Source organism: Felis catus, chromosome D4 (assembly GCF_018350175.1).
Source record: "Felis catus isolate Fca126 chromosome D4, F.catus_Fca126_mat1.0, whole genome shotgun sequence".
NCBI classification, from domain to species: Eukaryota; Metazoa; Chordata; class Mammalia; order Carnivora; family Felidae; genus Felis; species Felis catus.
In genome coordinates this window covers 8225929-8239737 of record NC_058380.1, presented here as the reverse complement: position 1 = coordinate 8239737, position 13809 = coordinate 8225929, and the positions used below count along the sequence as shown (strand labels likewise).

General features: G+C 42.1%; 1 protein-coding gene across 13 annotated transcripts in view; it reads right to left on the bottom strand.

Annotated features, from left to right (window-relative positions):
- RFX3 (regulatory factor X3) overlaps window positions 1-13809 on the bottom strand; it is a 295498-nt gene that overhangs the window by 29207 nt on the left and 252482 nt on the right. For all 13 annotated transcript variants that reach the window (XM_019815721.3, XM_019815723.3, XM_023243298.2 and 10 more), the window contains 2 exons: window positions 11855-12063; window positions 383-536 (listed from right to left, as the gene is read on the bottom strand). In XM_019815721.3, the coding sequence (XP_019671280.2) occupies window positions 383-536; window positions 11855-12063 (363 nt within the window). The remainder of the gene's footprint in view (window positions 1-382; window positions 537-11854; window positions 12064-13809) is intronic.

Genomic DNA, 13809 nt, shown 5'->3' with positions numbered 1-13809 from the left:
TAGCCCTGCACCTTACCAGAAACATCAATATTTCTTATTTTCTGTTCAATGGAGGTTCAATCACTTATTTTCTGTTCAATCACTGTTCAGGCCAGTGATTCTCAAACTTTTCCTTTCCATAGACACCTTTACAACATACTGAAACAGCCCGCGAACTTTCACGTGATATAATTTGTAATTTTAGAAATCTTTTCATTAAGAAAGTAAATATAAGAGGGATTGAAGGACCCCCCCCCCTTTCAATAACTCTACAGCCCCTCAGGATCTTCCTCCATGGTCAGAAACAATTGCTTTCAACAGTAAATAATATATTTAAGTTAAAATGAAATTCAGTTTCTTTTCTCAAAGCCCCGTGAGTCACGGCCCTTGCGGCCTCTCTTACCTCGCCCATGACTGCAATGGGTGTTTCTCCTGTTGCCTGAGCAACACGATGCTCTACTAAGTAGAACATGTACTCGTCGTAGAGGAGACGGATCAGGTGGAAGGAGCCAAAGCTAGCAGCACTGCGTAAGGTTAAGTCCCGAATAACCATTGAGCTGTTTCAAGAGAGAAGACATATATGCAGCCAATGTTAGTGACCAGTTCAACCTACTCTTCTTCCCAGACGAAGTTAAGCGAGAGGGTCTAAGAGGCCGGTGTAATACACAACCTGTCACGCAATAATTTCATTACTGAAAGCAGTTGGCTCAACTCTTTTCAACAGGGTGGGAGCGACGCTGGGGGCGGGGGGAGGGGGGGCGGTCTCGGTTAAGCGACCGACTTCAGCTGAGGTCATGATCTCCTGGTCTGTGGTTCTAGCCCCACCTTGGGCTCTGTGCTGACAGCTCAGAGCCTGGAGCCTGCTTCTCCCTCTCTCTCTGCCCCTCCTCTGCCCGTGCCTGTCTCTCAAAAATGAAAAAATGTTTAACAAAATTTTAAAAAAAGAATAAACAGGGTGGGAAAGAGGTAGCCCTTAGTGGGTTTCGTTAGAACCTTATCAGACCTAGACAGCTCATCACTGGGAAAAACCATTTCATTGTCACGGGCGAGCCTTCTGATTGCATTACTCTCGCAGATGGATCAGAACTGAACAAAAAAGATTTTTTTTTTATTTTTTTCAACTTTTTTTTTTTTTTTTTGGGACAGAGAGAGACAGAGCATGAACGGGGGAGGGGCAGAGAGAGAGGGAGACACAGAATCGGAAACAGGCTCCGAGGCTCCATCAGCCCAGAGCCTGACGCGGGGCTCGAACTCATGGACTGCGAGATCGTGACCTGGCTGAAGTCGGACGCTTAACCGACTGCGCCACCCAGGCGCCCCCAAAAAAGATTTTTGAAAGACTGACAACTCATCACCACCCTAAGGAAAAGCAACTTTGAGGGAAGCCTTACTGACGGGCAAACAACACATCACCACCTCTCAGCGATAACAACCCTGGATGCACACTTGGGAAGAAATAGGTATCTGTGCCACACAAAGGTTGTGAAATATACTAAGTAATGCTCCCAGATGTGGCAATCTGGAATGGAGGTACATACGGGGACCCCTGCGAATCCCGTCAGAAGGCAAATTTATTAAGTGATTTCAACTTCTGACTGATTTCCATTTAAATTAAGGTGATTTTCCATTAGAAATAAGAATAATACAATTAATTAACAAATGCATATGTTTGAAAAAAGTGAATGTTTAATTTATAAAATATGATACCAAAATGTGATTATTAACACTAACAATATATTCTATTATAAATACATATTGCATATATAAATACAAAAAATAAATATATATATGCATATATCTATTTAGAAAGAGAGAGAGAGAGCACACATGAGTGCACGAGCAGAGGAGCAGGAGAGAGAGAGAGAGAGAGAGAGAATTTCAGCTGGCTCTAGGCTCTGCATGGAGCCCAGTGCGGGGGCTTGATCCCACGACCCTGGGATCATGACCTGAGCCGAAATTAACAGTCAGATGCTTAACTGACTGAGCCACCTAGGTGCGTCTTCTCTATTATAATTAAAACAGAAAACAGTCCTAAACGATCCTGGCCTCGCTGAAGATGTGTCAGTCTTGGAGGCTGTCCATGCACTTTAAACCTCCTTAATATTTCTATCTTAGAGTCAGCGGTGGCTGTGTGTGTGTGTGTGTGTGTGTGTGTGTATGTGCATGCGTGTGTGCACGTGTGTTTCTTATCACTTTCATTTTGTGGTCTTTTTTAGAGATTTTTGGCCCAGGAAAACTCAAACAGCCATTATATTCTCGGATAGATGGAATCTATAAATGAAATCTCATAAATGTACAGGCTGATATTCCTATGGCCTGTTTTGCAACGAAGAAATGCAAAATGTCAGGCAGATGGAAAAAGACTGTGCTTCTGTTTTCTGTTTCATTGTCAACTTTATTTATGTAGGGGCTATTAATATATCAAATTCTATACATTTAATTTGGCAAGTGGCAGATCACCAGGGTACATCTGAAACTCTAAGCCCTACATTCTGAATCCGGCTCTTCATTAATTCACTGTCAACTTCAAACAAACCATTTCCCTGAGATTGGTTTTCCTCTTGGGTAAAAATAAAAGCCACATTTTTGGTCTTACCTAACTTATATGATTATTTCAAGGATGTGAAATAAACTTATGAATGAACAGATCGCTACTTAAATAGAAGTGGTTACAATTATAATACACAGGAGAAGCTGAGTTTCTCAAACTCAGTTGGTTATAGCAGCAAGAACAGAAGGTTATTATATGATGATGGCAGGGGACCTCTTATTGGTGGATTCACTTATTAAAAAGAAAAGAAAAAGCAGGAATTTGGAGTGAGGCAGAGTCATGTTAACCAGTATGTGATTTTAAGTGTAAGCATGTCATTCAACATTTTAAGGTTCAAGGTTAGTCTGAGGGTCAAATGAGATAATGGATAGGAGATCTTCAGAGAACTACCCATTATGGGGCACCTGAGTGGCTCAATTAGTTAAGGATCCAACTTTGGCTCAGGTCATGATCTCACAATTCACAGGTTTGACCCCTGCACTGGGCTCTGTGCTGACAGCTCGGAGCCTGGAGCCTGCTTCAGATTCTGTGTCTCCCTCTTTCTCTGCCAATCCCCTGCTCATGCTCTTTCTCTCTCTCTGTCTCTCACACATAATTAAACTTTAAAAATTAAAAAAAAAAAAAAAGAAAACTCCATTACTAATTTCTCTGACATTGGTTGTAGCAACATTTTTCTAGGTATGTCTCCTAAAGCAAGGGAAACAAAAGCAAAAATAAACTATTGGGACTACGTGAAAATAAAAATTTTCTGCACAGTGAAGGAAATAATCAACAAAACCAAAAGACAACCTGAGGAATGGGAGAAGATATTTGCAAATGACATATCTGATAAAGGGTTAGTATCCAAAATATATAAAGAACTTATATAATTCAACACACACACACACACACACACACACACACACACACACACACACACCAATCAAAAAAACACAGGCAGAAGACACAAGCAGACATTTCTCCAAAGAAATCCAGATAGCCAACAGAAATATGACAAGATGCTCGATCTCACTCATCATCAGGGAAATGCAAATCAAAGCCACAATGAGATGTCACCTCACACCTGTCAGCATGGCTAAAACTAAAACACACAAGACACAAGAAGTGTTGGTGAGGCTGTGGAGAAAAAGGAACCCTGGTGTGCTATTGGCAGAGATGCAAACTGGTGTAGTCACTGTGGAAACCAGTATGGAAGCTCCTCAAAGTTAGAAGCAGAACTATCTTATGATCCATTAGTTGCACTGCTGGGTATTTACCCACATATATAAAAACACTAATTCAAAGGAATACGTGCACCCCTCTGTTTACTGCAGCAACAATAACCAAATTACGGAGGCAGCTCAAATGTCCACTGAGAGGTGAATGGACAAAGAAGTGGTGTATATATTCAATGGAATATTACTCAGCCATAAAAAATAATGAAATCTTGCCATTTGCAACAGCGTGGATGGGGCTAGAGTGTATAATGCTAAACAAAATAAGTCAGGGAAAGACAGATACTGTGTGATTTCACTCCTATGTGGAATTTAAGCCACAAATGAGCAAAGGAAAAAAAATGACAGACAAACCAAGAAAGACTCTTAACTACAGAGAACAAACTAGTAGTTACCAGGGGGGAGGTGGGTGGGAGGACGGGTGAAATAGGGATGGGGATTAAGAGCACACTTATCATGCATGTTGAGCACTGAGGAACGTATAGAACTGTTGAATCACTATATTGTGCACCTGAAACTACCATCACACTGTATGTTAATTATATTGAAATTGAAAAAAAAGGAAAACTACTCATTACCACAGTACTACATATATTAGAGTTAATAATACATTCATTGTCATAAACCGTAGTTCTAGTGAATAATTCCTTAGACTCAAATACCTTAGTGAATACCTTAAGTTTAGAACTCAATAAGTGAGCTACTAAAAATAGACTAATTCTTTCATTCCTATGCCACAGATAAAAAATTATGTTTATAATTCTACGCACGCCTTTCCTAAAATTTAATGACACGTAACCCATTTGTAAAAATAATAAATATAAACACAATACCTATTTGAAATCAAACATTTGTTTTCCTATGGAAAAATCTTAAAAGGCAGAGAAATCCCTCTACTTAAAAAAGCAAAAGCAAACACAACACAAGAGCAACAGTAAGATGTTGGATAACAGTTTTACTTAAACTGACCCAAACTTGATCAGCTGGAGTAAATAATTTCGAATCGAAGCAGAATATTTGCTAATTGCATCTCTTGTTAAAGACAGAAAATATTCATAATATATCCCAGAGAAGACAAAAGGCTAACAAACATACACAATTTCACCAACCTTACTCAAAATTACAAATTAAAACACCACATATCATCTATCGTACTGTAAGAGATGAAAAGGTCCGGTGCTGCCGAAAAAGATGGGAAAATAACTCTCGTTTACTGTTTTTGCGGGTATACATTCACAAAACTTGTGTGGTGAAGGGAAATTTGGCACTATGTCTCAAAACTAAAAAGGCAGAAAACCGTTGGCTTACCAATTCTAATTCCATACATTCACACAAATGAACAAAGATCATTTTAACTGTAGCAGTATTTATACTGGTGAGAAACTAGGAGGGAACACTAAATATCCATTAGCTGATGGTGGTTAAATAAATGATGGCTCATTCATATACCAATTGTATGCAATAGTTTAAAGAAATGAGGGAGATTGGACATAAAGGTAGTAACATGGAAAAGGATGATATAATGATATAAAAGTATGATATAAACTATGATATAATGTCAAGTTAAAGAAGTCAAATGTGTGGGAGTCATTTTAATATAACAACTGTCTTACAATTAAAAAAAAACCCTATCCTTAAATAAATGGGGATGTGTAATATTTTATTAGCATTGAGAGAGCACACTTCATTAATACTGTGTTAGTCACTTTAAAAAGTTCAACCCTTTTTGCCAAAATGTGTCTGAAGATACATGGCAAATTTCATGCAAAGATAATGAAGACAGTATTTTTTATAATTGTATCATAATGCCAAAAGCCACCAAAATGCTTCAGAATGAGGGGAAAAGGTAATGTTTAAATAACACATGACACATACACATAAAAATATTGAATATTGTGAGGACATTAAAAGTTATGTGTTTGAAGATGTTTAATGATGAGAAATGCTTAAGATATAATGTTAAATGAAACTGCTTAGGGAAAGATACAGATGATAAACCATGGTAAATAACTAGATTCCAATTTTATATAACACTAAAAAAACCCAACAATTTACCAGTGGTTATTTTGGGGTATTGAAATTATGATGTAAGTTTATTCCTCATTATTTTTTCAAAGATTTTTAAAAAAAGTTTATCTATTTGAGAGAGAGAGAGAGAGAGAGAGAGAGAGAGAGAGAGAGAGAGAGAGAGAATCCCAAGCAGGCTCTATGCTGTCAGTACAGAGCCTGATGTGGGGCTCAAACTCACAAGCCACAAGATCATTTCAGGAGCTGAAACCAAGAGCCAGACGCTTAAATGACTGAGCCACCCACATGCCTCTTTAAAAAAAACGATTTTAAGTAATCTCTACACCCAACGTGGGGCTCGAACTTACATCTCCCAGATCAAGAGTCGTTGGGTCTACTGAGTGAGTCAGCCAGGCACCTGTGCTTGTTATTTTTAGTATTTCAAATATTTTCCAAAGCGAGTGCATCTTGATTTCATTTTTTAAAAATGTTTATTTTTGAGAGAGAGAGTGCAAGTGGCTGAGGGGCAGAGAGGGAAGGGAAGCGGGGGGGGAATCTGAAGTAGGCTCCAGGCCCCGGGCTGTCAGCAGAGAGGCCGATGTGGGGCTCAAACTCACGAACTGCGAGATCATGACCTGAGCTGAAACCAAACACTTAACTGACTGAGCCGCCCTGGTGCCCCTTGATTCCATTTAAAAATGTTTATTTTCCCTCTCTTTCTGTTCCTCCCCTACTTGCACTCTGTCTCTCTCTCTCTCAAAAATAAATAAACGTTAAAAAATTTAAAAAAAAATTTTTTTTAACGTTTATTTATTTTCGAGACAGAGAAGGACAGAGCATGAACAGGGGAGGGGCAGAGAGAGAGGGAGACAGAATCCGAAACAGGCTCCAGGCTCTGAGCTGTCAGCACAGAGCCTGACGCGGGGCTCAAACTCATGGACTGCGAGATCATGACCTAAGCCGAAGTCGGACGCTCAACCGACTGAGCCACCCAGGCGCCCCCCTCAAAAACTTTTTAATGCTTCTTTTATGGGGCGCCTGGGTGGCTCAGTTCGTTGGGCGTCTGGTTCTTGATTTCAGCTTGGGTCATGATCTCATGGTTTCTGGGTTCGAGCCCCAAGTTGGGCTCCACACTGGCAGCTCAGGGCCTGCTTGGGATTCTCTCGGTCTGTCTCTGTTTCTGCCCCTCCCCTGCTCATGCTCTTTCTAGCTCTCAAAATGAATAAAATAAACTTTTAAAATGTTAATTTTAAAAGATGACTTTATAAATATAAAAAACCAATTCTGAGTCAGTTGAATGTCAATAAATCTTTGCAGGGATAAATATCACAGATAGAGAATGAATTATATATAATATATATTTCTAAGTTCAAATTTTAGGCCTTTATTCCCTTAAGATAGAAAAGCCCTGAAATCATGTTAATGACTAAGGAAAATATTCACACTAAGTAGCTTTCTGATAATACTCTAATATGCAGAGTCCACGGATTTTTTTCCAAGAGAATTTACCTGCATCCACTCAAGAGATGTTTACTGCATTCCTACTCTGTGCCATGGTCTTATTCTAGAACCAGTTAGGCAAAATCTTGGTTTTAGCAGAACTCACCTTCTGGTAAGAGAAAACAGTTGAGGAAACACAAGCAGATACAAAATATAAAGGTAGGTAAATCCTACGGACACAGGAGATCAAGAAAAAAACATAAATCGGAAAAAAAAAATAAATCCTATAAAAAAATACAGAATCATGGGGACGAGCATTTCAGTTAGGTTGTCAGTAAGACTCTTTCTGAAAAGGTATCACTGAGCAGAAACTGGAATGAAGTGAGCCAAGCGAGAACATGTGAACTTTCCTGGCAGAAACGAGAACAAATGAAAAGACTCTGAGGCAGACCCGGGCTTGATGTGTTCAAAGAACAGCCAGGAGGCTAGTGTGGCCGGAAGAAAGTCAGCAAAGAGAGAATATACAATGGGTCTGGGGTCACTACCTCCTGGTCCGTGTCGGGTCTCCGGGACAGAGCCTTGGATTTTATTCGGAGTATTTTGTAAATCTTGCGCAGTTAGGCAGTCACCTTATTTCAGCATAAAATACACATATAATCCTGAAATCTGGTGGAAAATTAAAAACAATTCGCTGACCTTCAGTTATAACACCTAGTGATTTTTAGAAAATGCTGATAAGCATGAAATTATTTTTAAAAAATTTTTTTAAATGTTTATTTATTTTTGAGACAGAGAGAGACAGAGCATGAACGGGGGAGGAGGGTCAGAGAGAGAGAGGGAGACACAGAATCGGAAGCCGGCTCCAGGCTCTGAGCTGTCAGCACAGAGCCCGACACGGGGCTCGAACTCAAGGACCGAGAGATCATGACCTGAGCCGAAGTCGGATGCTCAACCGACTGAGCCACCCAGGCGCCCCAATAAGCATGAAATTATTGTCCCATGTTTAGAAAAGAATCAGTTGAATCATGTTATCGATGCTACTTTAGTATCCCCTCTATGTTGGGCCTTTGCCCTACAGGCCAAGTATTAAATGACACATTTAACAGTTTAGTTGGAAACTTTTTGTCTGACTCGGACTTCTATAAGATATGTTGCAAAAACTGACTAAGTGAATTCCATGTTGCTAAGTTACCATGAATTCAACTTCTTGTACACTCAGACTTATCAAGTTAATTATTTTGTCATGGATGAGAGACTTACGGTCTGGGCGCTGAAACACAGACCCTAACAAATGATCCTCTTTGTGTATTGGGGGAGCTATCACACCCTTCCTCAGAAGAAAAGGGAGAACATCCCTCCTGTGACCCCCATGCAAACTCTCTTTTAAAACAGTGCTTACAGTTGATTCCAAAAGAATATTACTTTTTGGAAGATTTATAAATTGTCCAGTTGTAAGCAAACTACATCCCCTGTCCCCCCTTTCGAGTCACTGTATCAGAGCTATAAATTTTGTTCTTTAAAAATGGGATATTTGGATGACTCTCAGGGTAGCTCTGAGGAATGTTCTGTTCTGTTAACCACAAAACACACAAGCTGAGAAATGGCCCACATAACTTCTCCATTTCTGCCCAGGAAAGGTGGTAATATTTTTTCCCGCCTCCTGGGGAGCCAAGAGTAGTCCTTCCAAGCCAGGTTATCAAGGAGAGACCCCCATTTGGAGCAGAGGGTGTCTGTAGCAAGGCTTCAACCTGCTGACGTCACAGTTCTCTGCCAGCCCACTTCCCCATTTGTATGCAGGTAAATAGATACAGAGACCTTGAGAAATTATCAGATTAACTGACTTCAGAACACCAAGGGTCTGTGTGTGTGACTGCCAAACTCTTATTACAAGGCCAAAACTGCGAAGAAGAAGAAAAAAAACTCTATAATTCCGCTTCTCTGATAGTTTGTGAATGCAGTTTTCATTACTCAGTATGTTATTACGCCCCACGAAAAAACAGTTCGGGTTTAAGGGCTCTTCGTTTCTAAGCTGTGGACTTTGCCTATAAGCAGGAGGTATGCATCTGTCTGAATATGCCTTTCCTTCTGTGCTCCTGAACTCTACGCCTTTGAGTCTTTTTGAAATGAAAATAATACCCATAATAGTGTCTAATAATAACAAGCCAATTATCCCCAACTCAGGGAGGACAGAGGGCAGACAAGTGATGGTCTACGGGGTTTGTATTTCTGCAGAGAACAAGAAATACAAGTAAGTAATTTTCTCTCCTTTCAAGATACTTGCAACGGATCTCTGTGGAGACGAAGGCTCCAGGGGTATATTTCTAAAACGATATCAACTAAATATAGAAAAAAAAAACCCACAGGAAGGAGTAAGTGCAAGTCTGACATAACAACATAAGAAAGCAGTTAGGAAGGAAAAAAAAAAAACACCTTGCTTTTTTCTGATCTAGAGAATGCACCCGGCTTTTGGCCATATAGGTTTTGGAATAACTGGCTTGTATAACTGGTTTCATCCATCATTCATGAAATACATATACCATCTGTATGAGTTTCTGAGAAGCAAATGTTTGAATAAAAAAAGTCAAGTCACAAGCAAATGGGAAAATACCTGAAACCTTCTTAAGAAATGTTCTCAAATTAAAATTTGGAATTCTACTATTACTATGACTATTGCTGTATCTTCTTGGAGACACTGTGACAATGCTTTCCAAATCTTCTCCACGTAGCGGGGAAAACTTCAACAGTCCTCGTCAACATTTTTCTCATTCACACCCAGATCTAAGCTAACACTGGTTTTACTGCACCGTGCCAGGGGGTCACGGAGTCAGGCAACATCTTAATAAAGCGCTTCTCAAATCACATGGGTTAAAGGTATTATTCAATGTAGGAGGCACCGAGCTGTGGAATTACGCCATTCCAAAAACAAGACAACCATAATAGAAAACCGGCAGGCTTCCTTTTGCTGAGTTGGACCCTGGGCTAAACATGAGACCATTTTCAGGGTGTGAGAGTAAGCTAACTTGTAATTAAGCACCTATAAAGGATCTATGGTACTACTTGAGCTTAAGAAGTAAGAATTGGATGAAATCAAGTAAAATCAGCTGAAAGAAAGAAATCGCTTCCGGTAAGAGCCGAAGGAGCTGCCGACATAATTCAAAGATGCCTGGCATCTTCATGAAGGGGGTTACAACGAAAGGGTGTGGGCTTCCGGGTTAACAGGTATACCAGTTCCTAAACTCTGTTGCTTATTTATATACCTTCTCCCTGCAAAGCTAGCTCTGGACTCACCCCTGGACTCACTCATCACCATGACGACCCCAGTGTGCCCGCAGCCAGTCTGGTATGTCCTGTGGTCACGACTTTCTGACACCGACATGGGAGGACAGAATCTAAATCAGGAACCACCTAAACCTCCAGGTAGATATGGCCGTCACGCCCGAGGCAGTGGGGGCATCTCCATCCAAAGAAGCAAAAAAACCCCACTAAACTCCTACCGGTAGAAAAAAAATCCCAGGGTCAGAAATATAACTTAACTAATTCATGTTACGAAATGCAAGTCTATCCCTCCGTTCATCCCCTGGATTTCTGGTGTATAAGCCCATGTACAAGGCTCTGCCTTTAGCCCTTGCAGGAGACATATGGTCAACGACTCATCCCAACATTCGATGTCATACATCATGTAATCCGAAGGGCTTTCTCTTCCGGGGTTCCAGGTCTACTAGATTATTGGTTCTTAAGCCGGCTATGCATTAGAATCACCAAGAGGAAGCTTTCTGAAGACATTTTCCCATCACCTCTATCCCTAATCACTATTACCCACCCGCCCAGATTTTGATTCATTCAGGAGGGTTTGGGGAGGTATGTAAGATTTTTGTTTATTTTACACTAATTCTAACACACAGCCAGGTTGTACACCTGATAAAATTAAGAAATTAACTAGATGGATGTGAGCATACATCACACTCACCTAAAAGACTTTTTTAAAAGCACAGAACAAACTGAGGGTTGGTAGGGCGGGGGTGGGGGGGGGAGTGGGTGATGGGCACGGAGGAGGGCACTTGTTGGGATGAGCACTGGGTGTTGTATGGAAGCCAATTTGACAATAAATTATGTTAAGAAAAAATAAAAGCACAGATTGTTGTTCCCTATCTGATTGGCTCTGCCGTTTCTGATCCTAACGGTTTGGGGGGCAGGGCCTGAGAATTCGCTTTTCGAATACGTCTCCTGATGCTCCTGGTCTAGGGACCACAGCTTGCAAATCACCTCACTAGAGAGTCAAGCCAGTGGTGTTAAGTCTTCCGGAAAGAAGCCCACATAATGCCTGTCTGCAGCAGAGAGGACGACACCGGCCCTTTTCTGTCGCTGCACACTGCAGCTATGAGACGTCCCCAGGTGAGAACTCCAGGGCTGGGAGCAAGAGGTTTCCTCCTCCTGACAGATTATTCCCGTAAAGCTCCTGGAGCGATCCCATGATGCTGGCATCACCGGGGGTGGGCGGAGGGTCATCACCACGGGGAGTCTGCACCCCAAGCCTTCACTCGTGTCTTGTCTGTTGTCTGAGAAGCAGGTACACGCACACACGCGCACGCACACACACACACACGCGCGCGCGCGCATCCGCAGCGCGTGGAGAATAAAGCTTGGGAAAAAGCGAGCACGATACCTGTAGAAAGACCATTTTAGCAGGAACTGCCTGGCAGCTTTAGGGAAACTGGGCCTCCCCTCGTAGGGCTTCAGCGCCTGCATCATCACGTTGTCCAGCCACGCGGCCCACTGCTCCAGGGTGCTCTGCTGCTGGAGGGTCATCTTGAAGTCCGTCTCCAGTCTCTGAACCATGCTGTCGTCACACTGGCACACCCAGGAGGCCTGCTCCTGGGACGGTACACAGAAAGCAGAGGGAAAGCTCAGCCCCACACCTTTTCCTCCAACGGCAGCCCGCAAACCGGGGGCACGGCGGGAAATTAGCGCGAAGGCTCCAAGCCACCGAAGGAACTGGGAACGTGAACAACAGCTGTCAAGGAAACGAACACCGCCTGGGTGCACGCAACAGCGTGACTTGGGTTTTTCCACGTCAGCTGGTCTGCGTGAAGGATCAAAATACGCGATCTCCGGGGGCGCCTGGCGGGCTCAGTCGGTTACACCTGACTCTTGATCTAGGCTCAGGTCACGATCCCACAGCACGTGGGATCGAACCGAACCCCGCATCGGGCTCTGCGCTGATGGTGCGGAGCCTGTTTGGGATTCGCTCTCTGTCCCTTTCCCAGCTCGCTTTCTCTCTCTCAAAATAAATACACATTAAAAAAATTAAAAATAAAAATAAAATACATGATCACCCGCGAAAAAGAGAATCTGAGCCAACAGTCTGCAGTCTTTCCTTCTATTGTTTTTATTTTTTTAAATTCTTTTTCCCAACGTTTATTTATTTTTGGGACAGAGAGAGACAGAGCATGAACGGGGGAGGGGCAGAGAGAGAGGGAGACACAGAATCGGAAACAGGCTCCAGGCTCTGAGCCATCAGCCCAGAGCCCGACGCGGGGCTCGAACTCACGGACCGCGAGATCGTGACCTGGCTGAAGTCGGACGCTGAACCGACTGCGCCACCCAGGCGCCCCCTTTCTATTGTTTTTATACTGCCTTCAAAAGTTCTCTCTCTCCCTTCCTCACCGCCCCCCGCCCCGGCCCCCCACAACCCAATCAGATAAAACTTTAAAGTCAATCCATTTGAGAAGATTTAGGGTAAGTCGGACGGATGAACTCGATGGTACTGGGTGGAAACACGTGCTGTATGAGGTTTAGGCTTTGGGAACCACACAACTGAGATACAACAGTAGCAAAAACAAAACTACTTTTGAGAAAATGTAGACATCTACCTGCCAAGGATTTCGATTACTACGGTTTTCCTTCTGGCTCTGACTGGGAAGTTTCATGGTTGGTAACAGCTGTGGGAACAAGAACTTTTAAAGCTACGTTTCAGTAGTTGCTCTAAGTTTTAGGACGTTTCCAGGGCTATACTGTATTTTAACATTAAAAAGTATATACTCTCAATGTCGAAATATAATCATTTGGTAATATAACGTTTGGTGGAGAATCAGAGGACGTGGATCTTAATACAGGGCGCAAATCAACTAAACTGACCTCAAGTAACCCACGTAATCTATGTGGGCCTCGTGTTCCCAGGATATAACAGAGAAATGAAATGTGACAGGAACTTTTAAGCCGGGTTCACTGCATGCAGATAATGTTTTCGAGATAAGCTCCCGTGGAGGGGTGTCTGTGAAGGTCCTAATTCTACACCTAAAACATTGTGATTACGTGTGTATTTTTCTGCAAAGGGTGTTTATAGCTCCCATTCTCCGAGCTCTCAGAGGACAAGTTCATTCGCATAGATAGTTTCGGCTGAATAAACCCCTAATCTTCATTCTCTGGTTCCAGCGTCTCTTCTGATCGTACAGACATTACCTATTCAAGAGACATTTCAACCGGGAGGCATTTCAAATACAAAATGCCCAAACTGAATTTATTTTATTTCCCCAGGGAGACCTCCAGTTTCTTCTAAATTCTCAACAGGTGACACCATCCCCTATCCTTCTCTTACCTAATTATTAGCCATAAAGTCTT